Source organism: Falco punctatus (genome assembly GCF_963210335.1).
Source record: "Falco punctatus genome assembly, chromosome: 8".
In the NCBI taxonomy this organism is placed as follows: domain Eukaryota; kingdom Metazoa; phylum Chordata; class Aves; order Falconiformes; family Falconidae; genus Falco; species Falco punctatus.
In genome coordinates this window covers 37,691,143-37,704,886 of record NC_137588.1, presented here as the reverse complement: position 1 = coordinate 37,704,886, position 13,744 = coordinate 37,691,143, and the positions used below count along the sequence as shown (strand labels likewise).

The following is a 13,744-nucleotide window of genomic DNA, read 5'->3' as shown; positions in this document are numbered from 1 at the left end:
TTTTTTAACTATACAGTTTGTCTGCTTGTCTGAGGATACCTAAGAATTTGAAACCTCATCTGTCTTTTCCATTTGTATGGTTGGATCTTTAGAAAACATATATGAGTTCAGATGGAAAAATACTTTCTACTTCAAAATTAGGAATGCAGAGATAAATGTGACAAGTAGTGCTCTGATTCATATGGGCTTGGTAACTTGTAATCAGCTCATTCCTCTCATGCCTTAGTAGACTTAGGTGTTTCTTCATGAAGCTTCAAATTTCTGAGCTGCGTTTATTGTACTGTGTATATTTTGTGGTTTAAATGTCATTAAAAATGTTCATCTATTATTTAAAAGTAAATATTATTGTGATTAAGAAGTAGGATCATATATCTGTGAGATCACGTTGGAGTGTATCTTAAATATACTAAAACAAACGGTCCGTGAAGATAATGAGGTTAATACAACATTTGATGAATGGTTACAATATAATCAGTGATTTGCTCGTGGTCTAGATGGAGGTACACCTTCTAGGCTAATGTCAGTAAGATTTCATCATCATTACTCCAGATTTAATATACTATTTTCAGTTTTATCATATGAATTTACTTTAAAATAAGCAAATTCTTCTTCAGAAAATGGAGTTTTTTTAACAAATAGAGTAAAAAAACCCACTATTCTGAGCGTGCAGATAAAATACTGTAAGAGTGAAGTATGGAAGAATATATGCATAGTAGCATAGCCTGAAATATTTGATGCATATCTCAATTTTTCAGAGAAGTTATCTGAACAAAATTTGGGATTGGTAATACTAAAAAAAATTGATGCAAACACTCAGTTTTAGTCAGGATTGCACTGTTCATTTTTTTTTTTCTTCTGCCTCTTTTCTTATCATGTATTAGGTAGCAATTCCTGTCAGTTAAACAATGGTGGATGCTCCCAGCTTTGTTTACCAACATCAGAAACCACCAGGACTTGTGTGTGTACAGTAGGCTACAACCTTCAAAAAAACCGCATGGCATGCAAAGGTAAAATGGCTTTCAGGATTTATTCTAACTTCAATTTTATGGGAACACTATAATATAGAGTAAATAAACTTTATTAATTTCAAATTGAATAACTATACTTAATATGCTTGATCAAAGCAGTAACAGTGAAATGTCTGTCGTGGTTAGGACAGCATTTAAATTTAGCTTTTAATTTCTTTCTTTTGTTCTGCGTAGATCTTTCTGGAAACTGAGAAATACTTTTTAATTTCTTCTAAAAATGTAGGCAGAAAATCAGACCATCAGAGCCATCATCAAGAGCAGTACATATTTGTTCAAGGTCATGGAGCTTATTTTTAAACTAAATTATAGGCTACAGTATCTGTAAGGTTGGGTATCTCATCCTATTGCATTGCTCTTAATATAAAGTAAGACCTGATTATTTATTTATTTATATATAAATATTTTGCCTATTTGAGGAGGAGAAAGTCAAAACATAGCTTACACCCAGTGTCTTACATTTTGCTCGAATAATACAAAACAGCCTTATGGTCAACATGCCTTACTGTTGTATATATTTAGTATTATTTATTCCTATGAAGGATTGCTACCTCATCTAGCTAATAGTAGTGTATACATGGAGGCAGCATTAAGCAACGTAAAAGTGGCTTTTCTGCTTCTTTACTGCTTTTCCTATGTGACAATAACATGATCGTAACGGTTTTTTATTCCTTTTTAAAGTAGTATTTTTACTTTTACAATTTCTTGTAGCATTCACTTGTGGGTAATGTTAAAACTGGTGCGTGCTTTTTATTTGAAGTGTATTCCTCCTTTACGTCTAGATATGCTGCTTTCTAGATCATAACATCTTTTTATGATTAAATTTCACTTCAATTAAGAAGAGGTCGTGAGTCAAAAACATTTTTATTCTGTCTTGAAAATTCATGGATTATAAACTGACAAGCACTATCCTGTACATATGTACTTGTTCAGTATTCTTTTTTATTTGCTAGCTAGATTTCTTCTTCCTGTGAAAAAAAAATTGTGATTCTCTACCTGAAACTTTTTAGTCCACATTCTTATTGTCTTCTACTGGCTGGCTTTTTACACAGAAAGAAATTTTCAAAGAATTGGCGTGAAGAGAAAGGAACTAATTTATGTATGGTAGTTAAAATTCTTTAATAATATGAGTTATGTATCATAATGCTGCATAATTTCCTTTTAACTTAAAAATGTTTTGATACATGAACAGATAAGGGCAACGAAGTATTTGTTCCAATTTTGGTTGTCAACAACTAGGTGTGATTCATCTGAACTTAGAATGACTACGTAACAAGACCTCTGCGCAGCAGAATTTCTTCCTACTTAACAGAAATAGGTGCGCCTGGAGTGTGATTAATCCAACATGAAAACAGACACTTAAAATGCAGCAACTGCATTGCTCACTAAAACTATGTATTTCTGTCTGTTTTCTGTAATGGAAGTGTTCATGACTAAATGATGTGATATGAATCCCGTGCCTCAAAAGACAGTTTACAGTCTTGAGTCCTCTTTCTACACAAGTTCTTTCAAATTGCCTCTTGCTGAACATGTACAGGAGTTGCAGATGTAAATAGAGAATATTCTTAAATTTCTCATAATTCAAAAACATTTTCTACTCGTTTTATTTTCATTATTCCTAATTACACTAAGTATAAGGTGATGCTTGAAATGGACAGTGTTTCCCTTCTCTTTATAAGACTGCATTTATTATTTAATTAGAAATACACCATAATAATATATGGATGTTTTTTCAAAGAGATGGAGTTTTCATTGCTGAAAACTATGGCGCAGTTTTGGAGAACTATGTCTAGTCCTTGTTACTTCCTCAAGTCTTGTTAATCGGGAAGGTGCTCTAATTGGTTATTTTATTTTTTCTATAGGTATTGAATCATTTCTTATGTATTCTGTTCATGAAGGAATCAGAGGGATTCCTCTTGATCCAAATGATAAAATGGATGCTTTAATGCCTGTATCTGGAACTTCATTTGCTGTGGGCATAGATTTCCATGCAGGTAAGTATTATGTATAGTTTATTGTATGTATCGTAAATATTGTATACTATTCTTGCAAATGAAATCAACCCCCAGTTTTCAAACCTTCTGCGTAATTAAAACTATATTTAAAGAAATTAAAGTTGATTGGTTGTTAGTGTTAACCACTAGCTATTATTATTTACAGAAAATAGAAAGCCATCTATTATGTACATGTAGTTTTTCAGAGGAGACATCATGGAGAACTTGAATAGGAAACTGGTGGTTTTACAGAAACTGATCATAAATCTGTAGGAGAGCAGGTTTCATTAGTTCCTCTTTCATAGAAAAAAAAGTTTGTTCCTGTCATGACACTTTTTCTACTGAATTTTTTGTCCTATGCATAGTACCTAGCAGGTGGTTTTGACGGCTGAGTGGGATAGTTTTCTTTCTGTCCAGTAAACCTCAGCCACTTCACTGCAGGATACAAGTCAACTGTGTCTGTTTCTTCTTTTTAGAAGTGGATGCTCTAACAGCCTGCAAGAACAGGCATTTCTATATTGAGTACACTCCATTCCTTTCCACTGCAGTGTATAAATAGGAATCAGATTTTTGTTTGGCCTCACAAATTTCATATGAAATTAGGAGGTTTCTGTTTTGCATGCATGTGAAAAACAGGACAAAACCTAATGATTAGATCCTGTGTGGTGGGTTGACCTTGGCTGGATGCCAGGTTCCCACCAAGCCTCTCTATCATTCACCACCTCAGCAGAACAGGGAGGGGAGAAGATGGAAAACCCCCATAACTTGTGGGTCTAGGTAAAGGCAGTTTAATGCAGCAACAGAAAAAGCCATGTGCATGGAAGTGAAGGAAAACAAAATATGTTATTTTCTACTTTGCATCAGCAGATAATATTCGGCCACTTCCCAGGAAGCAGGGTTCTGGAAGACAAATGTAAATAACAAATGCTCCCACGTTCCTCCTTTCTCTTAGCTTTTAGAACTGAGAAGACATCATGTGGTATGGAATATCCCGGTGGTCACTTTGAGTCAGCTGCCCTGGCTATGTCCCTTCCCAAGATCTTGCCCACCCCCAGCCTGCTGGTGAGGGCAGGGAGGCATATTTGAGAGAGCCTTGGTGCTGTGCGAGCACTGCTCAGCAGCGCTCAAACCCTGCTGGGGTATCGCCACCTTTCTAGCTGCCAGTATAAGTAGAGCACTATGAGGGCTGCTATGGGGCTCAGCCAGGGCCAATACATCCAGAAAAGTAACTGGATACATCTGCCACTGGTACTAAAAGGTGTCTGAAAATCTTCGGGGACATTTGGAATTTTTTGGTTAGTTTAAAGAAAGTAAGAAATCTGTGACCAATAGTGACCTGAAAACATGTTGTTATCTCTATATTTTTAACCCATTGTCTCTTTGACCAGCCTTCCTTCTGAACTGATATTCTTATAAGCTTTTTTGTTACCCATTTGGTTTACAAATGAGCAATTTAGAAATAAAATTTTAAGTTACCTATGTTATATACATACAGACATTGGCTTTCTGAAACATACAATTATTTTGTCATACTCCATTGTCTGTCATTTTGAAACAAATTCTGCCTGTAATTCAGCATTGGAGATCTTAAGTTTTTGCTTAAGTGTATGTTTATATATGCCTTCATATTAAAAACAGACCTTTTTCTGCTAGTTCTGTTTGACTTCATCACACAGACATCACTAATCTTTTGTTAAGAGGTTAGGAGTTACATTCGTTAACATCTTCTCTCCTTTTGGCCTGCCTTCTCCACTGATGCTCTTGTACCTTGTCGTGGTTTAACCCCAGCCAGCAACTAAGTACCACGCAGCTGCTCGCTCAGTCACTGTGTCCCCCACACCGAGTGATGGGGAAGAGAATTGGGAAGGAATGTAAAACTCAAGAGTGGAGATAAGAACAATTTAATAATTAAAATAAAATAAAATTTGAAAAAAAGATAATAGTAATAATAATGATAAGAACAACTATAATGAAAAGGAGGGGGAAGGGAAGATGAATGCAATCCAAAGGGAAGTGAGAAAAGAAAACAAGTGATGCACAATATAATTGCTGGCCACCCACTGACTGATGAGACACCTGAGCAGTGACCAGCAGGCCCCGACCAACTACCCCCAGCTTACATACTCAGCATGATGTTCAATGGTAATGAATATCCCTCTGGCTAGCTTGTGTCACCTGTCCTGGCTGTGTCCTCTCCCAATTTCTTGTGCCCCTCCAGCCTTCTCCCTGGCAGGGCCCGAGAAGGGAAACGTCCTTGACTGAGTATAAACATTGCCTAGGAACAACTGAAAAGATCCCTTACCAACATTGTTTTCACACCAAATCCAAAACACAGCACTGCACCAACTAAGAAGAAAATTAACTCTATCCCAGCTGAAACCAGGACATGTGTCTGCTCTGCCTCGCAAAATTCTGAGTTCACGCAACATTTTACAGTGCCCTCATACTTGCATGTTTTCGCAGTGACAGCTTATATATATTTGTAGTGACAGTTAATGTTCAGAGCTTTCGTTATATCATAGGTATAGTTCAGTCACAGTCTACTGAGACAAAAAATCACTTAAAAGCCTGTGCCTTTGTACACATATCTTAGGTGAGAAAGCCAATGATACAGCTGATTTCATCTATTCCTGGAAACACATAGGATGACAGAGAAGTGGTAGCTGCACGTGTTTGTGACAGAGTACTAAGACAACGCAATTGGTTTTCCAGGGATTGTATTTTTTATTATGGTATACTTAACCTTAAAAAAATAAAATTTATGATATGTAATACAGAAATCTGAAATTTGACCTTTTCATTCTAAAATACTGATAGTAGGATTTTGTTGGGGATTTTTCATCTAGTGTTTTCTTTGGGTTTGGGATTTTTGTTTTTTGTTGTGTTTTTTTTTTAGCAGAGCCTACTTATAGGATATGCTAGCTCCTTCTTTAAAGACGTTTGGTTTTAGTGTGACTTCACTAGTCAATACCAAATTAATATTTTGGAAGAATAAGATGCATGTACTAATTTTTACCTTTTTGGAAAAATGAGATTTGAGGAAGGATGAAATTGAGGTTTGCCAGCTTGCGTGATAATCAGTTACAGCACAAGAAACATGAGTAGGATTGACAATGACAAATGCATTGCTAAACATGAATGTAAATCATCTCTAGCAGTGAAATCACAAGGGGATACTGTGTTATAAAAAGTTACGATACAGCTTTCAACTACATTTCAGCTTAAGCAATTGTTTTTTCTCATTTTTTACCCTACCTTGAATTCTCTGAATTCATTCCTAAAACCTTTGCTCATCAAATAAGATTCAGAGGGGAAAATGGAGGTACTTTCAGTTTTTATTTTGAGTTTTTTTAATTATTGACTATTGCTTGCATTTCATTCTTAATTGTGAAACTTTCCCAAATTTTGATCTACTGTCAGTAATGTTTAGGTATGCAAAGTGGCTAAATTACAGTGTAGTGCATTATAGTTAAAAGACTTAGGCAATATTTTTTGCAGACATGAAAGAGCTAAAGATAAATACACCTTTTATCTCCCTGAGTCTTGGTACTTCAAACTTTTCATTAAAGAACAACAAGAGTAATTTTGTCCTTTAGAATTTTTCAGAAGTCATTGGGAAGTGGGGTTGCCAGTGTTGTTTAAGATACAGGTTTATAACATTGAGTGTGATCCTAGTAGCCTTTCATTTTGGTATTGTTAAAGGTAATCACATTGATTCTGAAGCTGCAGAAGACTTTTTGATAGTATGTCAGTCAAATACTCATTGGTTTTTTCCTCGACTTTTTGATAGTATGTCAGTCAAATACTCATTGTTTTTTTCCTCTTAAAATTGTTCCAGGAAGCTCACCGTTCTTTTTACCTTAATATCTGGTTTGCATTTGTTGAAGTCATTATTTCAAATGGTGGGAGGTACTGTGTGCTTAAGTGTGGTCTGGTTGGAGGAGAATCTGCGTGGCAGAGAAACACTACTGTATTTGAGGCGTTAAGGGCATTTTAAGTATTGAAGAAACGAGAACATTGTATTTAGTGTCAGAATGATGGTCTTCAAACTGATGGGTAGAACTATGTCTGTAAGAAAGAGGTTATGTTCATCAGGAGACACTAACTCCTGCTGATTTGGAGGGCACAAACTACTTAGTGAGGAGTAACATTTCTGTCTAAAGTACAATACAGAGCAGTAACATTAATGTTTTCATTAGTAACAAAAAGCCTCCATAAAGGTGGGCTGATAGTTAAAATTGTTGATATTTTTTAAATAATACAGTGTTATTGCTGAGCTCCTTTCAGTTCTGCAGCAGTTAATCTCAGAAACAGTTTAAGATTTGCAAGATTTTGTCTCAGTGAAAAGCAGAGTCTTCCCAGTCCCTCACTGAGTTTTGCTGAACTTAATGGGAGCTGGGAACCCAGACATGTTCTGTCACATATTTTCCACACTTCCATCTCAATTGTCTGTCCCACTCATACTCATGCCATCATTATTCCTCCAGGTGTTTGTATCTGTGGTGTACGTAAAGTTATGTATAGGTGGGAGGAGAATAGATTTTACTCTCTTTGTCAAAATAAGCATTTTGAACATTTACAGACTAAGAGTTAATATTCAGCAAATACTTCATATGTTGAATTTTGAGTTACAGGATTTTACTGGCAAAATACTAATGCATTAAATTGCATTAATTTTCAGGGATAAGCTGCCTGCAGACTGTAGGCGTCAATGTGAGGCCATGTTTACTAGTAATTGCCACTTATTAAAATGTTTGCAGAAGCTGCATGAAGCTGCAGACAGTTGTTTCTCATGTTGTGGTGACTGTCGTGTCCAGGTAGTAGTTCTCTTTGGATTCCAGCAATAGAATAGATACTGAAAGCACCAAATTGAGTATAGGCCTTCTTTCCATCTATTTGAAGCCAGAACTGACTTCAGGAACCAGATGCTGAAGGGAGTTTCCATCTCCGTGTCATTTTCAGAAGTAATTAGGAAAACAAAACAGGTTTGTGCGATTACGGTATTAATAGTGCTACCTGACAGAGACAGCATTGACACACAGATCTGTGAAAATGTCACCCACTTTTTTAAGTGAACAGACTACAACAAAATAAAGGCCAGTTGCTTAATCTGAATTTGTGTTGGCTTCTTCTGCATGGCGTGCATCTTCAGTGGTTGAGTCTTACTGAGAATGTTACTCCATGTTTCATTGAGATACAGAGAACTTTGTTTATTAATAGAAAGGAACCCATAAAAATTGCCGTATCCATAAAATCAAGGGTGTTTTGTCGTTTGGACCATAGCATCTGTATCCAAGTGCGAACCAAAATTCAGCAAATTTGTATTTGAAACCGAGAGGGATCTTTATTAGTTTGTTGACAACAAATTCCTTGGCTACTTTCACACAGTACAGCAAAAGAGTATAGTATGCTCTCTCTGTATATAGCTATGTTTAATGAAGATTTAATTCAGGATACAAAATTTTGGCAAGTAAGACAGAAGACTGTAAAAGAATATCATTTTAAGGAAGTGATGTGTTAGCTGAGGTTTAGTATCAGCGTATGGTTGGGTAATTATTATCTTTGCATACTCAAGCTGTTATCATTTACTATTAAGGATACTTTCTAGAAGCAGTGAACTGCATGTACTTTGTGGACTTCCTCCAATACAGAAAATATTACTTGAGTTTCCCTGGTTAGTTCCAGTCTCAAAACTACTTACATAATTTTTGTTTGTAGAACCAATATATTCTGCTTTAAAATGCTGATCATTTTACAGGAACACTACCAATTAAATAAAAATCCAATCTGACAGATGTTAAAACCACACTTCCTGTAATATTTATCTTGGAAATGTGTTTTCCTTGATTATTGGGAAGTATTTTTGTATCTCTTGAAGTTATATCTGCGTATCTCCATGATTTTCTGTGTCCTCACCATTCATGTTTGTACATGTATGTAACTATTAGTTACTTTCTACCTATTTACATTCAGGTCAAATATATTGTGTATTAAGGAAATGTTTATCATTAGCAAAACAAAGCCATTTCATAAAATACTGCATTTTACAGGAAGTAAATTAGTAATTTAGATAGACTTTTAATGGCTGTTTTGTGTAATTATATATTTTAAAGAGAGAGACAGGTTTTTTTAAAAAAAGATTGGTTTTATCTCTTTAATATGTGACTATCTGGAAGCAAATCCAGGTAATTCAGTTGTTTGAATTTTTTGATTACTGAAAACTACTACTTTCAGATGACAAGACTACCAAATCATTTGTGCTATATACATTAAGATTCAGTCATGGAAGTAAAACCACAGAGATCTCTTGTTTCTTACAACAGTTTCTAAGCTGTTACGTGGATTCTTGCTCACATGGCTGACTTAAATAGTCATAGCACGAATACAAAATGGTTTATTTTTATGGAGGTGAATTAGAGTGGAATATGAAATACATAAAATTCACTTATAGAATGTCTTATCCAGTTGGTAAACATAATAGATATTTTCAGATGAGAATTTTTAGTAATTTTGTATATCTTGTATTCCACTGAAGGGTGTTCAGCATACACTTGCACACAATTGTAGATCAGTATCTTATTGTTGAATGTATATGCAGCTAGTATTAATATCCATCTAGTTCTTGTACTTATTTGAAATAAGTAGCACAATATATGGCTCCCATATGTGATAATCAATCTATATATTAGAGGTACTTGAAGTAAGAATTTGTCGTTTGGCTAGGGTTCTTGAGCATACAAAACTGGTTTGGTCTATAAATTGAGTTATCTGTCTAAGTTTTGTTTTTTCTTTTATACATACATACATATATATTTACACACACACACACTTCTATGTGTATATATATATATATTTATATATCTATGAATATGTATAGTATATAAATAAGCAACACACACTCTCTCACTCTTTCGGAATTTGAAGCAGATCTATAAAGTGTGGGAAAAAAAAGAAGAAGGAACAAATACTGTTTATCTCCAAGCAATGTCTTTCCCAGGCAAAACAGCCCACTGGGGAGGTCCCCAGCTGATGACTTTGAAACCAGAATGTGGGTTGCAGAATATCTGCATTGTTAACTCAGAGCTCTGTCAATGGAAATACTTATAATTCTGCTTGAGGGTCATCAGTTTGTTTGCCCCATCTCCTTATTAAGGGTACTTTGTAGGAACAGAAAGAAATGCATGTCTGTGCTTTGGCCACTCCACATTGTCAGCCTGGCTGACAAGTTTAAGTGGTCAGTGAAAATAGGTTTGTACTCTTAAGACTACATAATGGTCCCTCTCTTACACCTTGTATGCAGAATGGCAGGGAAGACAGCTGAAATGCCTTAAAGCACCAAAAAAGACTCACTGAAAGCTGTCAGGACATTTAAAATAAAAGATTAATTGTGGTTAGAGTAAATTCTTTATTTTCAGTGTATCATTCTCAAATGCAACATTTTTTTTTCTAGTTAATATTTTATACTGCCAAAAATCAATCTGTATGATTACTGAAGGAAAAGACTGTAAAGGCAGTTTTACACTGCGTTTTTTCAGACTCCTGAGTATTTTGGAATGGGGGGTTAATAAACAAAATGATATGTTTTTCAAACATTATCCTATTAGAAAAAAAAAAGAAAAAAGACAACATATTTATTGTGAGTTTTAACAATGGTAGTAGCTTCCACCTGTTGTTACGTCCCTGTTCTGTTCTATGTGCAGTACTAAACAACCAGCAGAAAACCTGGAATTCTGATATAATCATTTTAAATAAAATTAAAAAAGGAAAAAGAATGAGTAATTAAAGATGATAGTTTTGACACCATTCTTTTGTTTAATCTAAGGTTATTAATAAAATTATAATTGGCAGCTTTTACAGTTACTGATGTGGATACTTGGACTGAAGTAACTGAATTAGTCTCAGAATCCTTGCTATGTATTTTATAGGAAATGATACAATCTATTGGACAGACATGGGTTTCAACAAAATTAGCAGATCTAAACGAGACCAAACATGGAAAGAAGACATTGTTACAAATGGTTTGGGAAGAGTTGAAGGCATTGCAGTGGACTGGATAGCAGGTAGGTCTTCACCTACTTCAGGACTTGTCATGATTTCTGCCAGTACACTCTTGTATCTTCAGCTCAAGATTAACTTGATTTGCTTTCATCGCTAATTTCTAATGTTCTAAACGTCTGGATATTTTTCTTTGAAGATACAACCACTTGTTTTTGCAGTGTTACTACAGACAGAAAAAATACTTAAATATCTTGGATGCTATTTATTAGATGGGCAGTCTTAACTGGGACAACCACAAATACAAGTGTATACTTTAAAATGGAAGGCTGAGTAAGCCTTAAAATTGCAAATAAAAGACACATATAATTAAAATAAAGCAGTTAGTTTCTGGTCCTAACTTAAGCACTTAAGATTTAAACACTTTTCAAGTAGTCTTTTCTTTTTCCAGTAACTTAAATGTATTTTTTCCTAGGTAACATATATTGGACGGATCATGGCTTCAACTTAATAGAAGTTGCCAGGCTCAATGGCTCATTCCGATATGTTATTATATCCCAGGGTTTGGACCAGCCAAGATCTATTGCGGTACACCCAGAAAAAGGGTAACATGTCCATGGCTACTTGCATTTCTTTTAAAGTTTGCATGCTACCATTGAAGCTCTTAGATAGGTCAATCAAGGCCATTGTTCTAATGGATAAGCAGTTAAAACCAAAATGTATCGTATTGGAAACTATTGTACTGTCACTAAGCACGGGTGGAAAGAAGTGTTGTTCTTGTCATATGTTGAGTTTTTTCATTGGTCTCTGTATGCATGACATACCGTACTTTCTTTGCAAAACAGTTTTCATTTTCTAAGGCATCGTTTCAACCAAAATTTAGATGTTGCTTGGAAGCATGCTTAAATCTGTTCTTAAATTTCCAGCAGATCCGAGGAAGTGACATTAGCTAATGAAGACCTCAATGTCATGATGAAATTGTAGAAAACTGTGATCCTTGGTAGTTATAAAACATAGTATCGTGTAATATCCCACTACAACAACCAAGGAGATTGCCCAAGGTAGCTGAAAGTAATGTGAGATGAAGCGTGTGGGGAAGAGGAAGGGTTGTCAAAAATAACATCTGTATTTGTTCAACTGTTTGTTGAGAGTAGGGACTACACTGCAGCATTAACAGAAAGAGAGAATGTTCTGTCACTTTCCAGCTCCAAAATGATTATTAGCAGCGCTACATGTAAAACTGAAGCAGTAAATTGTGCGAAGAATTCCCATCTTTTTTTTTATCCATGGGAACAGGAAATACACTTTCTCAGGAAAAAGCATATATTCAAGACTTAGTTGATTTAACTGCTACACTTGCCCTGCTAAAACTGAAGCAGTAAACAGTGTGTATCAAAATCTTGATGAAGAATGCGAGCAACTAACTGCCCCCAAACCCAGAGATGACACTGTAGCTCATTTTGCCCAGATTCAATCAAATCAGCAGCTCAGTATTTTCAGGAAAGCAGTCTCTACCCAGAGGAGTTTGCAGCCATAGTGATGAAGATTTCTGACTTCTCACTGAGGCCAGATTGATACAAAGGTGCAAAGTGTCATTTTGGATCTTTGCCATGATTTGTTCTAGGAGGATTTAGACTTAGATATCTGTATTTTGCAGACTAGAGCATTGCAACAATGTATCGAAGAATGAAGGTGAATGCAGTAACTGGTTTTATTTTCCACATAATGTGATAGCTTTTGCCACAAATCATTACAGCTGTGTTCATATAGCACCACTGGTTGCTTGGCAGTATCTGCTCACAGTTTAGGATTAATACTGTTCTTCAGAGTAGGATCTTCTTCAGATCCTAGTCAGGCTCTGGCTGAACTAGTAATTATATTTTTTTCTTTAATGTACCAGAATAGCATTTTGTTAGAAAAAAATTAAAAATAACAAAAACTTTTAAAGGTAAGTACACAAAAGCCTAATAAAGTTCTTCTGGCCAGAAGGGTAGACCAAGTTTCTTCCAAATGATGGTTAATTTGCAATGTAATTTTCCTCAACATGCATGCAGTGTGTTTGGTGTACACATACACAAATAGGTTTTCACCCCTTACATGAAAGGAAGGGAAAAGCTCCCGTGCAGTCCATGAGGACTAGGTGCAGCAGATGGAGTTTCTCTGGACAATACTTAAATATTAAAATTATATGGATTACATAAATAAAATCCATTATTTTCAACTAGAAATTATAAAAAGTATAGTGAACACTTCTGCAGTATTTGGAGAGGAAGATGGGTTGTAGCTGAGATCCAGCATTTAACAGTTTCTATAGGGAAAAGTAAATGCAGAACCCTGGACAGAATATTTCCTATTGATAGGAAAGTTGCTTTTTTACTAAAGTGTGCAGGTTTTTTATTTTAATGACAATATTTTCACACCATGCTTTCTCACTCAACGGTTCGTAGTTTTACTTTACCAAAATGTTAAGTATGCACATATTCAGCTGAAGTAATAGCCAGTAATATTAACAAAATTATTTAAAAAGAAACTGTTCCTGTTTTTAAGTTAATGGATATTTAGAGATGTGATGGAACCATCATCTTAGACCTTAGAATAGAATAGTGCAATGCCACCAAAAAGCAGTAATTAATACCATGTAGGTAAAATGTAATTTGGAGGTTAAATTATTGCAGTTGAAACAATAAAACAGTAAAGAAAGAAATATTAACTGTAGAAATGAACTCGCTT

General features: G+C 35.1%; 1 protein-coding gene across 1 annotated transcript in view; it reads left to right on the top strand.

The window, feature by feature from the left end:
* The window catches only part of LRP1B (LDL receptor related protein 1B), a gene marked incomplete at its 5' end in the record, with an annotated part of 587,496 nt that overhangs the window by 382,390 nt on the left and 191,362 nt on the right, over nucleotides 1–13,744 (top strand). Inside the window, 4 exon segments of the mRNA XM_080399306.1 lie at nucleotides 882–1,007; nucleotides 2,888–3,019; nucleotides 10,945–11,079; nucleotides 11,490–11,619. Of these exon segments, the coding sequence (XP_080255432.1) occupies nucleotides 882–1,007; nucleotides 2,888–3,019; nucleotides 10,945–11,079; nucleotides 11,490–11,619 (523 nt within the window).